The sequence below is a fragment of the Lutra lutra genome, chromosome 8 (assembly GCF_902655055.1).
Source record: "Lutra lutra chromosome 8, mLutLut1.2, whole genome shotgun sequence".
Taxonomy (NCBI): domain Eukaryota; kingdom Metazoa; phylum Chordata; class Mammalia; order Carnivora; family Mustelidae; genus Lutra; species Lutra lutra.
This window is the reverse complement of record NC_062285.1, coordinates 58,444,095-58,465,626: the sequence shown is the minus strand read 5'-3', so window position 1 is coordinate 58,465,626 and position 21,532 is coordinate 58,444,095. Positions and strand designations below refer to the sequence as shown.

Below are 21,532 nucleotides of genomic sequence, written 5' to 3'. Positions count from 1 at the left end.
CGGGAGAAATTCTAGCCTGTTTCCATGCTGATGGGAGTAACACAGGAGAGAGGGCAATGCTGTTGGGGGCAGGAAGAAGGGGGGTGGCTGGAGAGAACTCCCCAGCTTCTTCCCAACTCCAAGCTAATAAGAGTTGCCTTCTTGAAGGGGGACTGCAGGGGTGCTGGAAATGGCACCAGGCTGGGGACAGGACATCTGGGTCCTGTCCTACATCTGCCCCTTACTGGCAGGGGGACTCTGTGGCAGCCTGTAACACCCAGGGCTTCAGATGTGGAAAGCAGGTTTTGTAACATCAGACGCTGCCTCCCTCCCTGAGTTGTGGTGGAGATCCAATGAGGCAACAGGTGTGAAAGTGTTTTGTAAAATGTAAAGGGTGGAACAGATGACTGGGATTATTTTTATTATTCTAATAATACAGGGGACTATTAAACAAATTTAAGAAATTACTGTTCAGGGCGCCTGGGTGGCTCAGTGGGTTAAGCCGCTGCCTTCGGCTCAGGTCATGATCTCAGGGTCCTGGGATCGAGGCCCGCATCGGGCTCTCTGCTCAGCAGGGAGCCTGCTTCCCTCTCTCTCTCTCTCTCTGCCTGCCTCTCCATCTACTTGTGATCTCTCTCTGTCAAATAAATAAATAAAATCTAAAAAAAAAAAAAAAGAAATCCAGCCCTACATGTATATACAGCCTTCCTGCTTAGCAGACATGCTAGCTGTGCCCCAGTCCCCATGAAGCCACATAAGCTCTCCAACTCCCCACAGAGGCTCACCCACCTCTCACTCTGCCCAGCAATACTGACCCCTCTTCTTCCATTTGTCCCTGGCAAATGCCGCCCTCTGAAGGCCCCCAGGCTCACTCCCCGCAGTGTGACCCGGCCTCTCTCTTTCCTCCTGGCCCTATTCCCTACCCCATCCTCGTCACTGAAATCTGTTTTAAGTAGGTGCTGCCTGGAGGAGGGAGCGTTGGTGCAGGAGCCAAGAGGAGTTAGTGCTGTGGGGTGACCAACCTTCCCGATTTGCCTAGGACTTAAGGGTTCCCTCAAGAAGTGGGATTTTCAGTACTCAAACTGGGCAAGTTCTGGGTAAATTGGGATGAATGGGTTAACCTAGTTATGACCAAGGCCGTAGTTAGTTGATATGCCCTTATCTTGCCAGGAAACGAGACCAGTCATTTAACTTCTTTGTGGCCCAGTTTTCCCCTCTATAAAAGGGAGGACTTGGAGTTTCACTAGATTCCTTTTCAGTCCCTTCCAGCCTCGGGTTCCAAGCCTGAGGTAATTTCCTCGTTCCGCAAATAGTTCCTGAACTCTACTATGTGCCACGCACTGTGCTCTTCCTGTTGACCACGGCACCCTGGGCACAGAGCACTGAGTCTCACACACAGTAGATGCTCAGTAAAGACCCATGGAGATGAATGAATGAATCTACCAAACCCCGTTCCTTGTCCACACCCCTCAAAACCCCTGTTCCTGGTTCCAACCCTTCATTTTTTCCAGTGTGTCACCCACAAGCCTGTGGACCCCATGAATGAGCCTAGAACTCTGGCCAGACTGAGCTGAGCTGAACATTCCAATGGGGGAAGGACAGGAGGCTCGGGTGGTAGCTTGTGCTGGCAGGGGATGTTTACCTTGTGTGCTCCCTGAGAAGTCACCAAGATGGGCTTGCCCACCTCGGGTGGTAGGGGGTGTCCCAGGGCAGCATCACATTCAGGTGCTTGGAGCCCACCTGAGCAAAGGGCCTGTGGTAGGCTGCTCTAGGCAGTTGTCTGCCCCTGGTGACCTCCTGTCTCCTGGGCCTCTGCTCCAGCCACCCCAGCACCCCATCCCCATGTGGTCTTATACCCAGATTGGGGCTCTGGAGTCAGACCATCCAGGGTCGCAATCCCGTCCTCCACTTCCTAGGATTAACGATGTGAACTTGGGCAAGTCGTTTAGTCTCTGAGCTTCAAGCTCCTCATCTGAATCTGATGGCAATAGATCCTATTTTATAGAGTTACGGTGAGGATTAAATGCACATGGAGGAATTGCTGGTGGGGGGACGTACTCAATAAATATTAGCTATTGCTCTTATGTCATTGTTATTGTCCCAACACTCTCAGTTCAGTGAGAACCACCAAAAGTGAGCTTGAACTAAGTGCCTCTCACGCTTGGGATCTCCCTGGCTCCAAGAAGCCTTCCCAGATTACCCCTAGGAGGGCATTGACTAACTTAGTCCCTGTGGCCAGGGCACCCTCATTCTCCCATCCCCACAAGCAGCACTGGCCTCCCCAGGGCCTAGGGGTGCGTCTTCTCAGCTCTGTCCGAAGCTCTAATCCTGTTGTTATAACCTCCCTCCCTACCCACCCTCTGCCCAGCTAAGCTGGTGTGTCTTGGAGACCAGAGAGAGTTCCCTGAATGCGGCATTGAGCCCTGACCCGCCCACAGGAGCTTCGTATGGTGTCAGGGAGGAGGACTGTGAGGAAGACAGGGACAGAGGAAGGACCTGGGGAGGTGATCAGAGGCTGAGAAGGTGGGGGGCCCCCCAGGGAGCCACACTCACCAACGTAAACACGCCAGCTCCCAGCACGGCATACACTGCATGGAGCCAGGGCACCTGGGGAGCAGACACGAATAGGGTTTAGGGGAATGGGGATGACAGAGCAGGGAGGAGGGCTTTGTCCAGAGACCAAAGGACACAGCACAGACCTCCCTGGTGGATTCCATCTCTCACAAGAACTCCCGACCCTCCCAGCCGTCCCTAAGAAGCCCCAGAACACAGAGGGGTCCGTGATTCTCTGTGGGCTCCAGGTGGGTCTGGGGAACTCCAGGATAGCAGTGATCATGGAGGGACTGGCAGGGCCATTCCCAGGTGATGGTACTTGTTCCCTGCACACACAGCCCCAGATTCAGGCTGGATGAGGGAGACTCACCCTGGGGAACCCCTGTCATCCTCCCTGCCTGAGCCTGGCCTCAAGCTGCTGACTTCCCACAGGGCGAACTCATCCCTGTCCTGTGTGGGGTCTGTCTGTTCCTCTGTAGAAGCACTTCTTAGCTTTGTCTGAAGGGGTGAAGGACTCAGGGGGGTGTGGGAGGGTGGGGAGGGTCCTCTGGAGCCCCTGCCAGCCGTGCATGATGGGACTGTTTGCAGAGACAGGAACAGCACCCCTGCCCAACCTTGGCTCCCACTAGGTCTCTGGGGCGTCCAGATGGATATGGAAACCCTGCAAGTTTCAGTTGTGCCCCCCTCCATAGGGCCTTCCCCCAGAATATTCCTGGAAACACAAGCATCCCATTAACCTGCCCTGAGTCAATAAAGGGTTCTTTGAAGCTCTGAGGCCCCTTCCTGTAACCGCGCCCCCATCCTAGATACACAGAGGGCCCCCAGACCAGCTCCGGCTCCTCCCTTTGTCAACAGGATCCTGGAAAGTGCCAAGGAAATGCTAGAACCAATCCTGATGTCCTGGACTTGAAGCCAATACCCTGGGGGCTGGGGCTGGGCAGGATGGGGTGGGGAAGGGGAGAGCGAGGATGCTGGCCCTAGCCTGGCAGAAAAGGGGGCAATGGGGGGTGGGGGATTGTGCACCAAAGGTGGCTAAGAGGAGCCTTGGGTGGGGGCTGGGGGGTAGAAGCATTGAGCCCTTAGTAGAAGTCTAACAGCCTCATCCCTTGGGTTCCCAGGATTAAACCCCAGTCCCTCCTGTGAGGCCCTCAGTCTGCCCCCTTCTCCATCAGCAGCAGCCTGACTGCCTCAGTCACCACCGGACCCTGTGCAGGCCTAGTTGGATTTCCCAGGGCCAACTGGACAGCTGAGGTGACACTCTAATGGGGTGGGAGATAGGCTCAGAGCCCCACTGCCCCACCTCCTGCCTGCCTGGCCAGCCAGATTCTGTCTCTCTGGACTTGGCTTATCCCTTGAGAGCTCCAGGGCCCTTCCCTGGGGCCCTTCTGGGCCTCGTGGCCCTCTGGATCTCCTGTGCTCCCTTCTCTGCCTAAGGTTTAAAGTGCTATGCTCCCCACCACATCCAGCCTCACCTCCTCCCCAGAGGGGAGGATGAGAAAGGTGAAGCCGGATGTGGCTCATGGTAAAAGCAGGTGCCCAGGCCTGCCAAGGAAAGCCTCCTTGTTTGTTTGCTTATCCTGCCAACCAGCCCAGGGCAGGTGCCAGGAGGGCTGGACAGGATGGCAAGTTGGAGACCTTTGGCTCGGGGCCTTCCCTGGAGGGCGGGGAAGGAAACAGCAGCTTTGGGCAAGGGGGGCTCTCCCTCCCTCCCCAGGGCCCGGCTGGAAGACGCGGGGACTCACATATTGGAAGGGCAGGAGGACGGCCAGGATGAGGCCACTGAAGAAGAGAGTCATGAGCAGCACGAAGATCACGCCTTGGCAGGAGGTGAAGTCGAACTGCAGGGACAGAGCAGGCATCAGCTGCGGGGCCTGGGCCCCCCGCTGGGCAGTGTGCTGGCCAGAAGGCAGAGGCCTACACGTCAGAAGCCAGCATTCCTCTTCCAGGAGGCCTCCCCAGACCCCACTCGCCCCTTTCACCTCTCCCTAGCCAGGGACCCAAACTTGGAGCTCCCCTCCACCCCCATCCCAGAGGCCTTGCCCTGCCCATGAGCCTGAAGCTGACCTTAGTCTGGAAGCTGAAGACGGTGACAGAGAGGCAGACGAGAGCCGTGATGCCCAGGCACAGCAGCACAGATGTGGTGTTGTAGTAGCTGCAGGATGCAAGGCCAGGAGCTCAGCTTCGGGCAGGCCTTCTGGTCTCCCTGGCCCTCCTCCCAGGCCCACCATCTTCGTTCAGTACCTGATCCCTTGACCTCAGGTCCTCACCCTGCCCCCTTCCCAGTGTCCTCCCTCTCCCTGCTTTCCCAGCCTCTTCCCTGAGAGCCTGCTTAGACTCAAACTTTTGTCAGAAGGATCTTGAGAATGTGGGAGTGGAGGAGGGTGGGGAGGGCTTGGTGCTGCCGCCAGGAGGTGGCTCACAGGGAATGGGGTGACCAGCCAGTCTGGGGTCCTCCAAGCTGCAGCTCAAGAGGTCACCTTACTCCTCTCCATTCCCCACCTCTGCCCCGCTGACCTGGCCAGGTCCCGCTGTCATTGTTGAGTGGACTGTGTGAGGAGAGGGCTCCAGGCCAATGTTTCCTGCCTGCCTGAACCCCCTCCTCATCTGACTGCTGTCTGAAGAAATGTGTTCGGGAGCAAATCCCCTCAGAGTGTGGCCCATCCCCCTCCACATGTTCCCTTTACCTGGACAACATCCCAGTGAGGTAGGCCATGGACAGGGTCTGGAAGGAGAAGCAGGATGAGGGAATGCTCCAGAACTCAGCCTTCGGGGACCAGACACCTCCAAGGCCCAGCCTGGGTCTCCACCCCTAGTGTGCACCCCTCAGCTCTGTGTCTGCCTCGCCCCCACACACACTCACTTCCACAGCTCAGGCCTGGTTGAGGAGTGTCCTGACAGGCCAGCACTAGCTGTCCCCTTTGTTCTTTGGCAGCCCTGTTTCCACCTCCTCCCCACCTTTCTATGACCTACTCTTCATTATCGGTAGCTCCTAGGATGCCTCATTCAAACCTCTTAAAAACAACATCACAAAGAAGAGAGACAGTGGATAGAGTCGGGGAGACTAAGCCCATCTAGAAAGAGAGAGTGGGACGTCTTTGTGGCAGAAGTGGGGTGAGGATGCTCTTGCTTCCACCAGTGACCTCACATTGGCCATCCCCAGCCCAGATTTCCTGGCCCTCGAAGCCCATCCTCTTTCCCTCCCCCCACCATCTCCACTCAGCCTCTGTCCCCAGCCACCCCTACATCACTTACGAAGATGGTCAGAAGAATCAGGTTCCAGGGGAAATGCCTCCTGCAAGGCAAGCCACCAAGGTCAGAGGAGAAGTGGGGGTGGGCACCAACAGGCATAGGCCAGGGTCATTGCCACGGGGAGGGGTTCTTGGTCTCGCCCCATCCCCACTCCTCAGAGCCCCTTCCTTCAGCCACATCCTCAGGCACCCCCATCAGTGGATCCACGCCTTCCTGTTGCTACCTCAGAGGCCCCAAGTGAAGGAGGGAGGGGCAAGCTTGACGGAGGCAGAGGATAGAGCCCTCTCAGACATGCACTGTACCCTGGGGGCGGGCAGGACAAGGGCCTGAACTTTCAAGACCCTGCTCTGTTCCCACAAGTTGCTCCTCGAGCCATCACATACCTAGGTCCAGAACAGCAGGCCAGGGTCAGATAGGTCGCAAAGAATACAGCGCTGTGAGAGACAGAGGGATGGGCCAGTCAGCCCTTGCCCCAAGGTCCCTCCAGCCAATGCCCTGCTCATTTTCTCCTCTCCGCCACCCCTGCCCTCTGGTGTCAGGCAGTAGGATCGGGCGAGGGGAAGGGGGTTGAAGACTACAGTCATCCTAGAACCTGACAACAGGCAGGGGGGCCATCCAATCCCAAAAGACAGGAATGGGCATCGGACGAGCTTCAGGAAATACTGGGTCAGGGGTGCCATGGGGCAGCTCACACCCGGTCCAAAGTGGCCTCCCCAGACACTCAATACTCCCCAGTAAGTTTGCATACGGAATTTTCTGTGTGCCAGGCAGAGTGCGAAGTGCTTTAGGACTAATAATTGATGTAATCCTCGGACCTTCTTGCCCCAGAGTCCTAGCTTATAACCACTGCCCTACACTGCCTCGGTCAGTCCCCTCCCACCCTGCTCACTACTTGTCATCACCTTGTTGCTTTGTTGTTGGTCTCCCCAACTAGAGTGCAAGTGAATCAAGGGATGGGCCCTCATCTGTCCTGCTAGCACCTGGCCCAGGCAGGAAGTACTAGTGACGTGAATTTCCAGATCAGGAGGCCATGTCCAGTGGATGACCGGCTGGGAGCTCAGGTGCCACCCAGCAACAAAGAGGGCTGAGGATTGAGAATTTTCTAGACAGCAGTGGAGGTGAGGACCAGTCTAGGAGGTGGAAGACGAGGGGCTGAGGACTCCAAGGGTGTGTCCATGCCTACCTAGATTGGTGCCACCATCAGTGCATGGTCTCCAGCCCCCAGTGGGCCCTCAACAGGGTGCCTGTGCATTCTTGCCCTTCTCCCTCCTTGGTACATCACCTATCCCACCCAGCAGCAATTCCAACCACCTTTCCCCCACCCACAGACATCCCAGGCTGCCTCACTCCTGCATATCTGGCCTGAGGCATCCCAGAAAGATTTGAGATGACGTGGGGCTCCCTTGGTTCCCCGCCTGCCATCTGCAAACACCGTACCGTGCATTTGTGTGCCCTTTTTCTGTCCTTTCCATCCCCAGCCCATCGCCCCAGCCTTGGCTCCAGGCCCCACCCACTCAGCTGTCCCACCATCTCTCTCTCTAATACCTCAGCCTTTCTGCTGATGCCTCTCCTCCCACACAACCCTCCTCAGCTCTTTCCCATCTTTGGCCAACATCTTCACCAGTTCCAGCTATGGCTACTTCATCCACCCTTCTGGAGAAGCTTCTTGAAACAGCTGTCCCCATTTCACAGTATCCTTCTCCATCCCTGCATTACTCCCCAACCCCACAAACCCAAACCCAGCCCCACTTAATGAGAGCCAGCTTTGCCACAGCCCTGTGACCTTGTTGAGTCTCAGCGACACTTGTCAGTCCCTGTCTTAACCTGACTTTTCAACATCTGATCACTCCCATTGTTCCCCTGGTTCCAAAATGACACACTCCTGGGTCCCCTCCTATGCCCCAGGCCACTCCTTCCCAGTCTCCTTCAGAGAATCTAAATAGTCCCCGTTCCTTTGATGGGATGGACAGCGTCCCACCCAGGCAATGTCCCCTCATGCTCTCCCTGGGGGCTCACTCCCCCACAGGACTCCCTGTAACAGGCAAAGGCTCACGGCTCCCACACCCTTGTTTCTCATCTAGATGTTCCTTCTCACCCCAGACCTGAACAGGCAACTGCCAACTCGGCAGACACGGCCATTCAGAAATGTGCCAACCCAGCAGGTCAGGAGTGAATTTGTCCTCCTCCCTGCCCCTGCTCCTGAGTCTCCTCTTGCAGAGGACACTACGCACATCCAAGTCGCCCAACCAGAGAAACTCTGCATCCTTGACTCTCACCTGGCCTCGCCTGATTAATCATGGGGACCTGCCAATACTCCTACCCAGGCAGCGTTCAGGTCTGTCACCTTCCTCTCTGCCCAATATCACCCTTTCAGGTGGGGGCCGCCTCTCTCTATCTCGTCCTGCTGCCTCCAGCACTCCCTTTCACTGTTTAAGCCCAGATAGACCCGACCCCGGGACTCCCTTGTTTAGAATTCCCAAAGACCTGGCAAAGCCCTGCTTGATCTGCTCTGCCAACCTCCGCCCTGCCTCTGCACCCTCTTAACGTGCCCGCCACCCTCTGCTCCTGCTGGGAAGGACCAGCCAGCAGGGATGCCCGAGGTTTGGGTCAGAGGGGCTCCCTCTGTGCACCATGGACATTCCTCAACTGCAGCCCACGCCCCACACCCTACGGGCCTGTTCATCTGAACCCCCGCCCAGACGTAGCATCTGGTGTGACCTACTCATTTTGCATTCCTCAGATTAACCCGGGGCCTGGCAATGGTTAGGTGACCTTTAAATACATCTGGATGAAATCCAAAAGCATAGGGGATGTAAGGGCGGAGGAAAGCCTATTGGATTTAGCAAATAGGACCTCTCCATCGTCTTCTCCTTTACTTCAGCTGCTCTCAAGTGATGGGGGACAGTTGCCCCAGTGACTGAGGGGTTCTTAGTGCCAGGGACCAGTGAGGGACAGCAGAATTGTCCGGCCCCAGTTGAGAAACACTCCAGGATCTGCCCTCTTCTGGTCTCAACTTGAGTCACTGGTCAGTCACGTTGGCAATATTGATGATGATAATAATAATAACAACAACACCCTTGTCTATGTGCGTCCTGGGTGTGAGTCCTGCCTCCCTTGCAGACTGGGAGTATCTGAAGGGCAAGAGCCCACCCAGTCTCTTTCTCTTCCTGGCCCACAGCTCCTCAGCTCTCAAGACCAGGGATGAGAGGAAGGGCAGAGGGACATCACCCCCCAAAGGGTTACAGCATCCATTTGGAGCCCAACACCCATATTCTTAGCTTAGCTCTACCACTTTGATTGTGTGACCTTGAACAAGTTACCTAATTGCAGAGCCCCCTCATTTCCTCCTTCGTGAAACAGCAATACTGGTACCGATTCACGGAGCTGTAGCAGGACAGAGAGTGCGCACCCCAACACTTAGCACAGGGCCTGGCACAGGGTAAGGACTTGAGAGTGGGAGTTGTTATTACTATTAGACTGACAATCTCCCAGAGAGGCTCTGATCCACCTCTCCTGGCTCTGGTCTCACCGTTTCCTCCTCTGCCTGCCAACCTCCACCCCCCATGCCCCCAGCCCCAACTCCTTCCCACCACCAGGGCCCTGAGGGAGCAATCAGACAATAATCAGACAATACGGCAGGAGCCCTGCTAAGGGAGATGACTGGGGCCTCGAGAAGGTGGAGAGTGGAGGGGAGTGCTGGAAGGCCGCCATCCCAGGGGGCAGAGAATGAGTCACAGAAGTAAAGAAAGAAAACTTGCTTGTCAGTGCTGGGGCCCAGGGCCTGGGCTGGAGCCAAGGTCTGTTTACGGAGTGTCAGAACAAGGGAGTGAGGCTCAGGTGGAGGGAAAGCATCCAAACCCAGTGTCCTTCCTTGGTGTGTCCCGCTCTAGGGCCAATCCGGGGCAGCAGGGAGGCAGCCAGCACTTAGGGGAAGTGCGCAACACTACGCGGCTTAGGAAGCAAGAACTTCTCCACGAGCCTCACGTCTTCATCTGTAGAATGGGGATAATCCCAGTATCTGCCTGGTAGGCTTGTTTTCAGGATCAAATGATAATACCTGGAAAGCGCTGACACGGTGCCTCACCATGGGAAGAGTGGTCTTATTCTTATTGCTATTAGGGGCTTGGTATGTGGTAGGAGGTGAGACCCATGAGGTCTCAGACTCAGAAGCAGGTGCAGGGGTGCAAAGGGGGGAGAGCTGAGAAGAGGGGAGGGGCTGGGGCGGGGCAGAGCCACAGGCTGGCTTTCTGGAGAAGAGGGCAGCATCCTGGTGGTAGAATTCCCAAGTACTCTCAAGGCTATGTGACACTCCATAAAAAGCGCAGGGTCCATGCCCACTCCCAACGTCTTTCCGCCCACCCCCTCCTCCCCCCACCTGGGGGGAATATCTCCGCTTTCTGTCCAGAGACGTGGAGGTGGAAGACCATTCAATCTCGCCATCCACAGGCCGGATTCTCATGCCTGCCCTCAGTGAGGTGGACTCTGCCCCCACTTCCGAGTCTGCTCATTTCTGGGCTGTGTCCCTGCCACCGTCTGCTCAGGACGTGGAGTCCTGCTGACCCTCCCACAGAAGGCCTGCTGAAGGGCCTGGGGACTCCATTCCCGAGTCCTGAGGGCACCTGAGTCTGCCAGGTGGTGCTGACGTGCTGGGAACCATGCCAACCTGCCATGTGGGCCGGCCCGGGGGCAGTCCCTGGGGTCTCATTAGCTTACCACACAGTGCCACCCCGTTCCCCTAGTTGTATACCTTTTCGTCTGGTCTGCAGAAGGGCCCTCTGTCCTACGCCTTAAGAAAGGTTCCAGGTGTGAATGTCTCCTCCCCTGGGACTCCCAACTTGACTGAGCCACCTCTCCACTCCTCTGCTCCTCTAAGGAGCTGTAGAGGCCAGGATGACCCTCCTTCCTGTCAGTTTATGGCTGACTTGTGTTAATTCAAAGCCCGCTCTAAGACTGTTCTGGACTTGGGGTGGTCCAGGAGGCCAAGCCAACCTCTCCACCATATCTCCGCCCAAAAGCAGGCCTAGCACAGCTGGAGGGTGCAAGCTCCTCACCAGACATCCAGAACTTCCGCCCAATAAGCCTCCACGGCTCTCTGAGGTGTCTCAGATTCCCTTACATGGAGCCTTCCAGTCCTCCACCAGTCTCATCCCTTATTTACCAACCAAATGGACCGCAGGCTGAACAAGACTTAGGTAAGAGCAGTTCTGCTTTGAGCCCAGCGTAGTTCTGGCCTAGAATTATCCAGAATGACCCCTAATTGCCCAGATAAGAGGGTCAGGAATTAGCTACCCCATCAAATTTCTTCTCTTAAGTTACCTGCCACACTCCAGAGGACAAGCAGGAGCTGAGTGGCTCGAGAGGAAGGGAACCTGCCATGCAGAGTGATGAAGAGCACAGGCCTCAACCTGAACCCTGGATTTGAATCCCCAATCCACCACTGACTGGCTGTGTGACCTTGGGCAAATTACTCAACCTCTCTGAACCTTCAGTTTTCTGAGGTAACCCTTCCCAGTTGACTCGAGGATCGAACGCAATACTGTACATCCAGCACACGGAACAACGCCCAGCCCTTATTAGGCACTCCGTAAGAGGTACCTATTACGATGAATAATTCATAGGTATTAATAACAACATTAATTAGAGTTAGCAACATCATCATTAGTATGGGCCAAGGTGTTTCCAGGCCCCCTTCCCTCAGGGCAAGGTCTGGGTCTCTCCAGCTGGGGCCCCAGCCCCACCCTCCCTTCTTTGTGCAAGCATCAGAACCTCAGTCTGCTTCTTCCCTCTGCCTCAGATCTAAACACCAGAAGGGCCCTTCTGGCCATGCTCTTGTGAGGACAGTCTCCCTTTAGAGTGGGGAGGAGCCATGGGCTTGGCTGCTGTCAGGGGAGATTTCCCACCTTGTGCCACTGAGGGTTCTCTGACAAGGGGCCTGGAGGCCTGGGGTATACTCACTAGGATGCCCAGTACCATCCTGGGTTGGCCTGGACGTAGTCCTTAACGGGGTCACTGCAGAGAAAGGAGGGGGGAGAATCAGAAAGTGCCCTCTAGCTCCATCTCTGCATCCACCCTCCATGGCTCCCAGGACTGGCGAGGAGAAAGGGGAAGGCATCCCTGGGGGCACAGGGAGTCCCAGCCACAGTTCTGGGCTGGGGTGGGGAGGTGCCAGGTTGTGGGCCTGGAAGATCTGAGAGGACCATTGCCTCATGGACACCTGATGGCCCAGAAACCACCAGGTCCTCTCCACCCCCTGCCCCCGAGTGGAGGACTCCTCTGTGGGCACTCACTGAAGTTCTTTCCCGGCATGAGGCCATCTGCTTAGCCAAATCGCTTAGCCAAACATTCCCAGAGCAGCCTGGCCTCGCCACGGCTGCCCCTGGAAGTTGCCAGGTCCATGCCACCAACTCACCAGAAGGTAAAAAGAGCCACGACACCCAAGGTCACCAGCAGCTGGATCAGCAAGATTGTATAGACCTAGGGGTGGAAGGGAGTTCTGTTCAGCTTTGGGGAGCCCCATTTGTGGCCATGGAGACTTGGCCCCCACTGAGGCTCAGGGGACCCCAGCTTCCCAGTGACTCAGTCTCCTCTCTAGACCTGCATCCTGTACCCTCCACTCTCCTTCTTGGGGGTCGCTAGAATGGACTAAGGACAAGGTATAAAAAGAGCAAAGATGCTCCAGAGCCCACCCCTACAGGATGAGAGGCCCCAAGTATTTAGAAAGAGGATGAGACGCTGGGTTAGGCACAGCAGGAGGAAGTGGGCTGAAACCTAGGAACATGCTTCCCAGTAGGTACTATCAGCTGGGGTCATAGGAGAGGGGGAGAGGGGTGGCCTCTGTACGAATCTGCAGACAGAAGGATGGGCCAGGGCCTTCCCAAGGGACTCCCCCTACCTAACCCCAAGTCCTGGAGAGTTGGGGGAGGTTGTTACCTTTCTGATGAAGACTCTGCGAACTTTCTGGTCATCCCAGCTGAAGGTGGTGAAGAGCTCATGGTCTCCAGCGGGGAAACCATTCTCATAACTAGAGCTGCCTGGATGGACATGGGGAGGGCCATGAGGGCTCCCAGACATTTAAATCATTTAAATGCTGCTCCCAGTGGCCACCTGTCCAGAGTTGACTTTTGTCAAAGTGGCTCTCAGGACTGGGCATGCCTTTCTCTCTAGCCCCATTCTCAAACATCTCACCCAAACCCATCCCATCCCCAGATCACTCTCCCCACCTGCTTCTCCTGTCTGAGTCCCGAGAATAAACTGTCATCTCCTCTCCCCTTCCTACACGCTAGTTGGAGCTCTCTGGGGCCAAGCCCTGGCAAACAAATAACCACCCTTTCCTCTTTACGTCCCCCACTGTTTTCCCTGAACCTGCTGGCTGTTCTCCCCTTATGGCTGAGAACCAGAGAGGGACAGCCACTCTCCCTGAGTCACCTAGCACCATCCCAGGGTCAAAGGTCCTACCCAGCTTGCTCTGAGGTCCTTGGGGTAAGAACTGGGGACTAGCTGGGGAGGAAGGACCTGCTGGTACCCCAGCCTGGAAGCAAGGCAGAGGGAAGACCAGAGGGGGAAGGAAAGCCAGGACAGGGCAAGGAGGGGTATGGATGGAAATGAAGTTTGGGGGCTGCTCCCAGAATCCAGAGCCTAGGTATCAGGCCTGGGGAAGAGCATGGGATCCACAGTCAGAAAGACCAACATGCGGATCCTTCCTCTAAGACTGACTAGCTGTGTGACCTTGAGCAAGTAACCAGCCATCTCTGAGTCTTCTCTCTGCTAGGTCACTGATACTCACCTCGTGGGGAGCAAACTAGATGAAAGTGAAAGCCTATGGCTCTGTGCCTGGTAGGGACTCTGCTGCCCTCTCCTTTCCACTCCTCAGCTGGGCCACTCCTAAGACTCGGCTCTGTATTCGTCCTCTGTCATCTCAGTTCCCATTCTCTTCCTGCCATTTCTCCATGATCTCACCCTCCAGAGCAAAAACGTCAGTTTTGGTCTTTCAAAGCTGAGCCTGCATCAAGCTCTTTATGGCTCCCCACTGCCTTTTACTCAAGTTCAAGATCCTTAACAAAGCCTCCACAGCCTCCCTGAGCCCTCAACCCTGGTGCACATTCCTCCCTCCTACGTTTCTCCAGCTGACTCTATTTTTCCAGCCGTGTGCTTTCTCGCCTCTGGACCTCTGCAGATCATCATCTCCCAGCCTGAACACTCATTTCCCCGTCTCTTCACCAGGCTAACTCAGGACTCAGTGTGGATACCCCTTTGTCAAGGCAGCCTTCCCCGACTGCCGGGTGGGTTAGGTCAGCTGTACAGGCCTCTGTCACTGCATACTTGTCTATGGAGTCAGGTCTGCGAGGGCAAGACTTGCAAATAGATGCTTCCCTAGAAATTTAACAGGGGCTGGACACAGTGCTTGGCACACACTAAAATGTTTGTCACAGGGGCGGCCTGGGTGGCTCAGTGGGTTAAGCCACTGCCTTCGGCTCAGGTCATGATCTCAGAGTCCTGGGATCGAGCCCCGCATCGGGCTCTCTGCTCAGCAGGGAGCCTGCTTCCTCCTCTCTCTCTGCCTGCCTCTCTGCCTGCTTGTGATCTATTTGTCAAATAAAAAAAAAAAATCTTAAAAAAAAAAATGTTTGTCACATGTGGACTAAAATGAGGTCCCTTCCTGCCCAGCAGTTCACTGGAAAACATACTTAAGGCAGCTAATCTTGGCAACCCGGAAACTGAGGAAAGGGGAGAGAGGGGAAACCCAGTACAAATCTGGGGCCTGGAGGCCCTCACCCTTTAATGTTCCACTTCTCTTTCACATTCTATCTACAACCCCTGCCAAAGCCTGAATGGCCAGGACACAGAGTAGGAGAAGAGGAGAAAGAAAGCAGTCCTGTGGGTATCTGGGGCAGTGAGAAGGGTTCCCACAAACACCAGACCTTCATTGGCCTTCCAATATGTCACAGCAGGTGTAGGGCTGCTTAGCTCTGGGTGGAGGGGGTTTGTGGTAAGGGGTGCAGACCATGGTGGTCACTGCTGGTGAGTAGAGGCTCTGTCTGAGGCGTTATTCTTGAGTTTCCTTCTAGAATCTGCTGGGGAGGGTGGGAGTTGATAAGATGGGAGTGGGAGGGTAGGTTTGAGGAGCTGCTGAGGGAGGCCATAGGGGCTGAGGAAGGTTTGAAGGGGGCCCTTCCTTATAGCTTGTGGGGAGCTGTATGATCCCAGCCCTGAGGCAAAGCTCCCACAGGCTGCTCATCTTGACAGAGGGGCTCCCACTGGCTGTGATTCTTGGTCTGCAAAGAGTTGGCATTGGTCTGGGTGAGCCTGCCTACGAATTATGCCTGGCCGTGAGAGGCACAGAGGCTGACATCCACACACCTCCCCCACATCGTGTCCTCCTATCCCCAGCAAAGGCTTGGAAAAGGAACGAGAGACAATGAAAGTGAGGGTAAAGTGAACCTCAGATCCCTGGCCCCCAATAGTCCTGGGGTCTTCATGGGAACATGTCCCCACTAAGGTTTCAGGTCAGCCCACATAGAAACACGCCACACCCACACTCACAGGGAGCCAGCCATGGCTTAATACTGCCCCTTCCTGTGTCCACTCTCCCTGCCCTCTTTATGCACCCTGTTCTTTGAGGAGATCCTTTCTAGAACAGCCCCTGATTCTTCCCTCCCCTTCCACTCCGATCCCTTTATTTGCCCTAGCTTGGTGACTTGAAAAAAATCCCTTCTTCCCCATCCGAGAGTACTGTGACTGCAGACACTGTGTCTCTCCCTTTTCATGGAGTCCTCCTTGACCTACCTTTGGAAGAGCCCTCCAAATCCCAAGCCTCTGACAACAGAGCCTCATATAACAACCACACAATGCATCTATTTACAGGCAACTTCCTCCTACCCAGGTTTCTCATCTGGTCCCAACACTCCTCTTAATACTCCTGTCTCCAGGAGCTGAGAGACTTACTAGGGTCCACATAGGCCCAGCTGGGATGGAGAGGCACGGCTGATGGGGGTTGGGGGAAGGCCCCTGCCTTCAGCCCCTCCCCAGAGGTGGCCTCCTCATAGGAGGGCGGGGCTGAGGGCACTGCTGGAGTCTCCTTCTTCTCCCCACTGGCCTGCTGCTGCCCCTCTGTCCCGGGGGCTTTGTTAGCCACGGAGATCTGTGGAGTAGAGGCAAAGAGAGACAGTCACAGACAGTCACCAAGGAAAGGGAGTCTTCCAAGTCCTTCTCACAAGCCCCTAATTTCTGGTACTTTCTCACCTGCACTGGGAAGGGTGGGGGCACAGATGAGAATCTCCCTATTTTATGCGGGATAGGAAGTGTTATTCAGCCTTAAGAAAATAAAGAAATCGGGGTGCCTGGGTGGCTCAGTGGGTTGGGCCTCTGCCTTCGGCTCAAGTCATGATCTCAGGGTTCTGGGATCAAGCCCTGCATCGGGCTCTCTGCTCGGTGGGGAGCCTGCTTCCCCCTCTCTCTCTGCCTGCCTCTCTGCCTACTTGTGATCTGTGTCTGTCAAATAAATAAATAAAATCTTCTTTAAAAAAAAAGAAAAGAAAGAAAGAAATCCTTCATTTGCAACCACATAGGTGACTCTGGAGGATGGTTACACTAAGTGAAATAAGTCAGACATAGAAGGACAAAAACTGCGTGATATCGGTTATATTGGGAATCAAAAGTAGCCAGACTCAAAGAAGCACAGAGGAGAATGGTGGTTGCCAGCGGTTGGGGCGGGGAGGGGGGGGGGGGGGGGGGAATGGGAAGATGTCGGTCAAAGGGCACAAAGTTTCCATTGTGCAGGATGAATACGTTCTGGAGATCTAATGTACGGTATGGTGATTATAGTTAACAATACTGAATTGTAGATTTGAAATTTGCTGAGAGGCTGGATCTTAAGAGTTCTCCTCACACACAAAGAAAGGTAACTATGTGAAGTGACAGGTTAACTAGCTTGATCGTGGTGATCATTTCACAATACATATGTATATCAAAATATCTAGTTGTGTACCTTAAATATGTAGAATTTCTATTTGTCAATTATACCCCAGTAAAGCTGGGGTGGGGGGAAAGGCTCTCCCTTTTTCTATAGATGGTTCAACTGGGCTTCAGGAAGGTCAGGGTTGGCCCGGGGCAAACACTGAAGCTGGAATAAAAACTGAGGAAGGAGACATTCTTAGGAGAGCCCACCCTTGGCCGTTATCATCCCTGGGGGCAGTGGAATGGATCAGAATGGTTCCACTGTCTCCCTGGGGTCCAGGGAAGGGCCTGGCACAGAGTAGGCTCTCAAGAATATGATGAAGTGAAAGTTTCTTTTCCTTAATCTCCCTGTTACCTTTTGCTAGTTGTATTCTGAGCCCTGTTTTAAAATGAGGGAACTGAGGCTCAGAGGGGAAGAATGACTTGTCCAAAGTCACAGACCGACACATAGACCATTGGGCTGCAGAGCCCAAGCACCCTCCACTGGTCTCCTCGGTCAGGCTGGAGATGACACTAGGAAAGTGGGGATGGGCGAGCAGGGAAACAGAGAGGGGTTGGGGGGAGACGGGGACTGGAGGAAGGGCAAGAGGTCCCTGGTAAAGGATCCTGTTTTGGCCTTGTGTATTGGAATCTTAGCCTCTCTCCCAAACCAGAACAGAATCACAGGCTGTCACTGCTAGAACGGACCTCATAAGGCACCTGGTTCCGCCCCTTCCTTCATCTTACAGATGAGGAAACTGAGGCCCAGTGGGAAATGTTCCATGACAGGTTGAAAACTTAAGTCTATTTACACTCAGCTCTGCTCACTGCCCCAGAGTGTCCACTTATGCTTTGGTGAGAGGATGCAAGCTGGGAGGGCCTAAAGGCCACCCAGAGGGAAGACTGTGGGGGAGGGGCGGTATGAAAACTGAACCAACACCAAAAAGATTGAAACTCAGAAAATGAATGGGAGGTCGCCTGGGTGGCTCAGTGGGTTAAAGCCTCTGCCTTCGGCTCAGGTCATGATCTCGGGGTCCTGGGATCAAGCCCCACAACGGGCACTCTGCTCAGTGGGGAACCTGCTTCCCCTCTCTCTCTGCCTGCCTCTCTGCTTACTTTTGATCTCTCTCTGTGTCAAATAAATAAATAAAATCTTAAAAAAAAAAAAAGAGAGAGAAAATGAATAGGAGTCAGGTCTGGCTGCAGAAAGAATGTGTTAAGCCTGAAGGGCCCTAGAGCAACGCCACAGAGTTCGTTCTTCGCAGGATGCTTCTGGCTAAGGCAGCCCAGAGGTGACTGAGCACCAGAAGATCTCTGCCTACACGCAGCCCCAAGGACCCCTGAACTAGAGGGTTCTTTTCCACCCCCCAGAAAGCCTGTGAGTAGGTGGGGGGAATCAGCGGGGGGGAGGGGGGACGAGGGAGGAGTGGGGGTGAAGTTCTTCATTTTCACCAGCTCTTCATTTCCCCCCTTAAGGAAGGGCCTTGCAGAGCCCAGGCCTGTGGGATTGGGGCCCTGGCTCACCCAGGGGCCCTCCCGCTCCCCATTCCCCTTCATCACCCAGACCAGAAGGGTCACAAACAGGAAAATCCAGTTCAGCCCACCAGAACCAAGTCCTTGGAGCCCAGATCCAGGAAATGGGTTATCACCTCTGATTTCAGCCCTGTCCAGAACAGGTGCTGCTCACCAGCCCCCACCCTGCTGATCAGCTCCAGCGCCTCCAGGGCCCTGCCCCCCTACACACACACACACACACACACACACACACACACACACCCATCCAGCATTCCCAAGTGAGGTCTGCCCAGTGGCAGGAGGTGGTATCACCCAATGACATCATTTGGAGGTCTCATGAGATCAAAACAGAGAGAGGAGGGTCTGAGAGCCCAGGGAAGGATGTCATTGGCTCTGAGGCTCATCTTGGTGAGAAGAAGGGGGAGTGTAGGGGAGGGTCCTCTTCTGTTTCCTCTGCCCAATCCTTAGCACCCCCAAAAACAGAGGGCCAGAGGACCCTCCCCCTTTGCCCCAGGCCCTGGCTGTTGTATAATTCCACAGGCTGTTGACGTTATGTAACTGTACTAGGCCAGCCAAGTCTCTGCCCCAGCCCCTCCCCTCCATTTCAAACCTAAAAATGGGGAAAAAGAGACGTTTCATCTGGTCCCATCTCGTCCCATGCCTAGCAAAAACAAAACCAAAAATCAGCATCCTGAGGCAGGGTTGTCATGGTAAATGCCTCCCTGGCCCAAACACAAGGGCTGTGTCCAGACGGGGACTAATGGCAGGGAGTTGGGTGGGGGGTGTCTCTGTGGGGGTGTGAAAGATGAGCGGAGCGGGATTGGGATTGGAGCAGGGGACCGGGCAGGGGAGGCATGGCCCCTCGGGCATTAACCCAGGTGCCCTCCATCACTCCCCCCACCACACCGCGGACACCCAGGCTGATTCCTTAAGGGAACCAAGGCACCTGTGAAGGGTCCTAAGATGCCAAAGCGCACGGGGGAGGGGGATATGGAGGTGGGGGGTGGAAGGGAGGGGAGGTGGGCCTGTTGGGCGGGAAGAAGCCCTAACCCATTCTTTGAAATGGGCCTTTAGGTCCTCTGACTTCAACAAGGACCACAGAGGACCTTCGCACAAGCGCCAGGGGCGGATGCTCGAGTGATCCAGAGAGTTCGCTCGGGATGACAGGGAGCTGGAAGCCTGAGGATGGAGGGTGGTGCAGGTGGGGGAGATGCCGATACCTTTCCTTGGGTCATGGTGCCGTGTCTCCGGGAAGGGGTCCCTGAGGCAGGGGCGGCCGCTTGGGTCACCGCAGCCTGCCTGCGTCTCTTCCCTCCTCCGCGTGGGTTCTAGCAACATCCACTGCAGCCGGGCCAGGCGGACCGGAACGTACCATTCCAGCGCGGGAGGAGGAGGGGACCGGGGGCGGGCTGAGAGGCTGCTGCGGAGGCCGCTGCGGATTTACAAGCCCAGGGGGAGGAGGCGGCGCACCTTCCCCTCCCCCGTCCCCTCCCTCCGGTCCCCTCGTCCCGGGACCAGGGAGCGCGCGCTGCGGGGCCGCCCAAGTGGATGGGTCCGCGGGGAGGGAGGAGGCGCGGGGCTCCGTGACACCAGACCAGCTGATGCTGCCTGCCTGGAACCGGAGCTGGGTGTCAGAGCCTTATCCCTCCACCATCTCTGCTGCTGACAGACTTCTCCAAGCCTCAGCCTCCCCCCTCCCCGCCTCTGGATGCAGCCCCAGATTTCTCTGTCCATCTCCACCTTCCTTCTCCTCTGTTTCACCATCCACCGCAGGTGGGAAAGTCTCCCACGGCTTGTCTACCTTCCCTGGCTTCTAACAGGGCCCCTGGGCCCTAAGTTCCTAGGGGCCTTTGGGCAAGCCATGTGGGCATCTCTCTTGCCTCCATGTTCCTTCCTGTGAAATGGGAGCAATAGGCTCCTCCCCACCTTGTCACTGAGGCCTGGTGTAGGAGGATGCAGCTGCTGTTTTTTTCAACCCTGCTGGACCATTGGACCAGGCCTTTCCAGAAGGACATCTAGTTCTGTCTCAAAGCCTTCATCCCTACTCCCAAACTGCTCCCTTTATGCCTCCATTCTCTGCCTCCATCACCCCCATCTTCCTCCCACTCAGGAGCCCGTCTCATCCCCTTTCCCAGGCTTCTCTTCTCTTCTCTGGGAATCAGCCATCACCAGGCTCTGTTTTCCAAAGCTGCTGCAGCGTCACTGTGGAGTCCGCAAGCTCCAGAGCTGGGCTAGATTCCCAATTTAATCACCCACTGGCCTTGTGACTCTGGCAAGGCCTTAATGTTTCTGAGCTGCAGCATCTCCTATGGAAAGGAGGCACTCTGTCCATCCCAGATGGACCGTAAGACACATAAGGTATGGCAGGAGAAGGACACTGAAGGCCACCGAGTGCTGTCAGTATGTGAGTTATTATTAACTGAGAAATCTCCTACGGGAGTGTCTTGGGCTGCCCCAGGGTGAGGACTCAGAGATCTGCCTAGAAGAATCTGAACCTTATTGGATGGGAATGGGAAACCAAGACCTGATGCAGGGGTGGCCGCTGACCTCCTGCTTCTCTGTCACCTCCTAGCTAGACCCACCTAATGACGGCGAGAAAACAGGTCCCTAGGTGGGCAGGTGGATTACTGAATCTTGATTCCAACTCTGCTCACTCTTTGTGCCCCACCCCATAGCTACCAACTGCCCGCATGCTTACTTAAGCCTAGGCCTTCCTGTCTAGAGGCTCTCTCAGCCCTCGAAACCCCGAAGCCCTCTCCATCGTCCCCACTGTCCCCTCATGGTCCCCCCCAACCCCTCTCCCAAACCCTTCCTCCTGCAAACTGTCTTTATAAGTCCCCACCCCAACCCGGACACCACTGTGGCCCAAGGGCTAGCTGGTCTACGCTTCCCCTCTCCGAACATGTGTTCTGCAGTGGTTTTCTTCTCCTGTTTGACAGCTCAAGCACCCCCTCCTCCAGGAAGCCCCCTTTGTCCCTGATCCAGGTTAGATGTTTTCTCCTCTAGTCTCATAGCCCCTGGCACATGGCACTGTGGAGTTTCTTTGTCTGTCTCCCTGGTACATCCTAAGAGATCCTGTCTAGCAGTTTTCCCATCAGCAGGACTGAGTACTACTGTGCTAGGCATGCGGAATGAGCTCAATAAATCCTCACTGTGACTATTACCCAGACATATGGTGTTACGCAGAGACTGAATTTAGGTAGGCCTGAATTTATTTGTGAATCTCACGTGCTCCCCCTTGCCCCATTTATTCCATTCCTGCCACACAGGCCTCTTGGCTGTTCCTGTGGGCTAAGCATGCTGT

The 21,532-nt window shown here is 55.4% G+C and overlaps 1 protein-coding gene across 1 annotated transcript in view; it reads right to left on the bottom strand.

Annotated features, from left to right (window-relative positions):
* Positions 1-19,777, bottom strand: part of FAIM2 (Fas apoptotic inhibitory molecule 2) — a 32,449-nt gene extending 12,672 nt beyond the window's left edge. The window contains exons 1-11 of the mRNA XM_047743246.1: positions 19,449-19,777; positions 15,724-15,919; positions 12,712-12,812; positions 12,191-12,255; positions 11,737-11,790; positions 6,165-6,215; positions 5,785-5,824; positions 5,217-5,254; positions 4,597-4,684; positions 4,275-4,370; positions 2,533-2,586 (exon numbers count right to left, since the gene is read on the bottom strand). Of these exons, the coding sequence (XP_047599202.1) occupies positions 2,533-2,586; positions 4,275-4,370; positions 4,597-4,684; positions 5,217-5,254; positions 5,785-5,824; positions 6,165-6,215; positions 11,737-11,790; positions 12,191-12,255; positions 12,712-12,812; positions 15,724-15,919; positions 19,449-19,463 (798 nt within the window). The 5' untranslated portion in view covers positions 19,464-19,777. The remainder of the gene's footprint in view (positions 1-2,532; positions 2,587-4,274; positions 4,371-4,596; positions 4,685-5,216; positions 5,255-5,784; positions 5,825-6,164; positions 6,216-11,736; positions 11,791-12,190; positions 12,256-12,711; positions 12,813-15,723; positions 15,920-19,448) is intronic.
* Between the last annotated feature and the right edge of the window lie 1,755 nt (positions 19,778-21,532).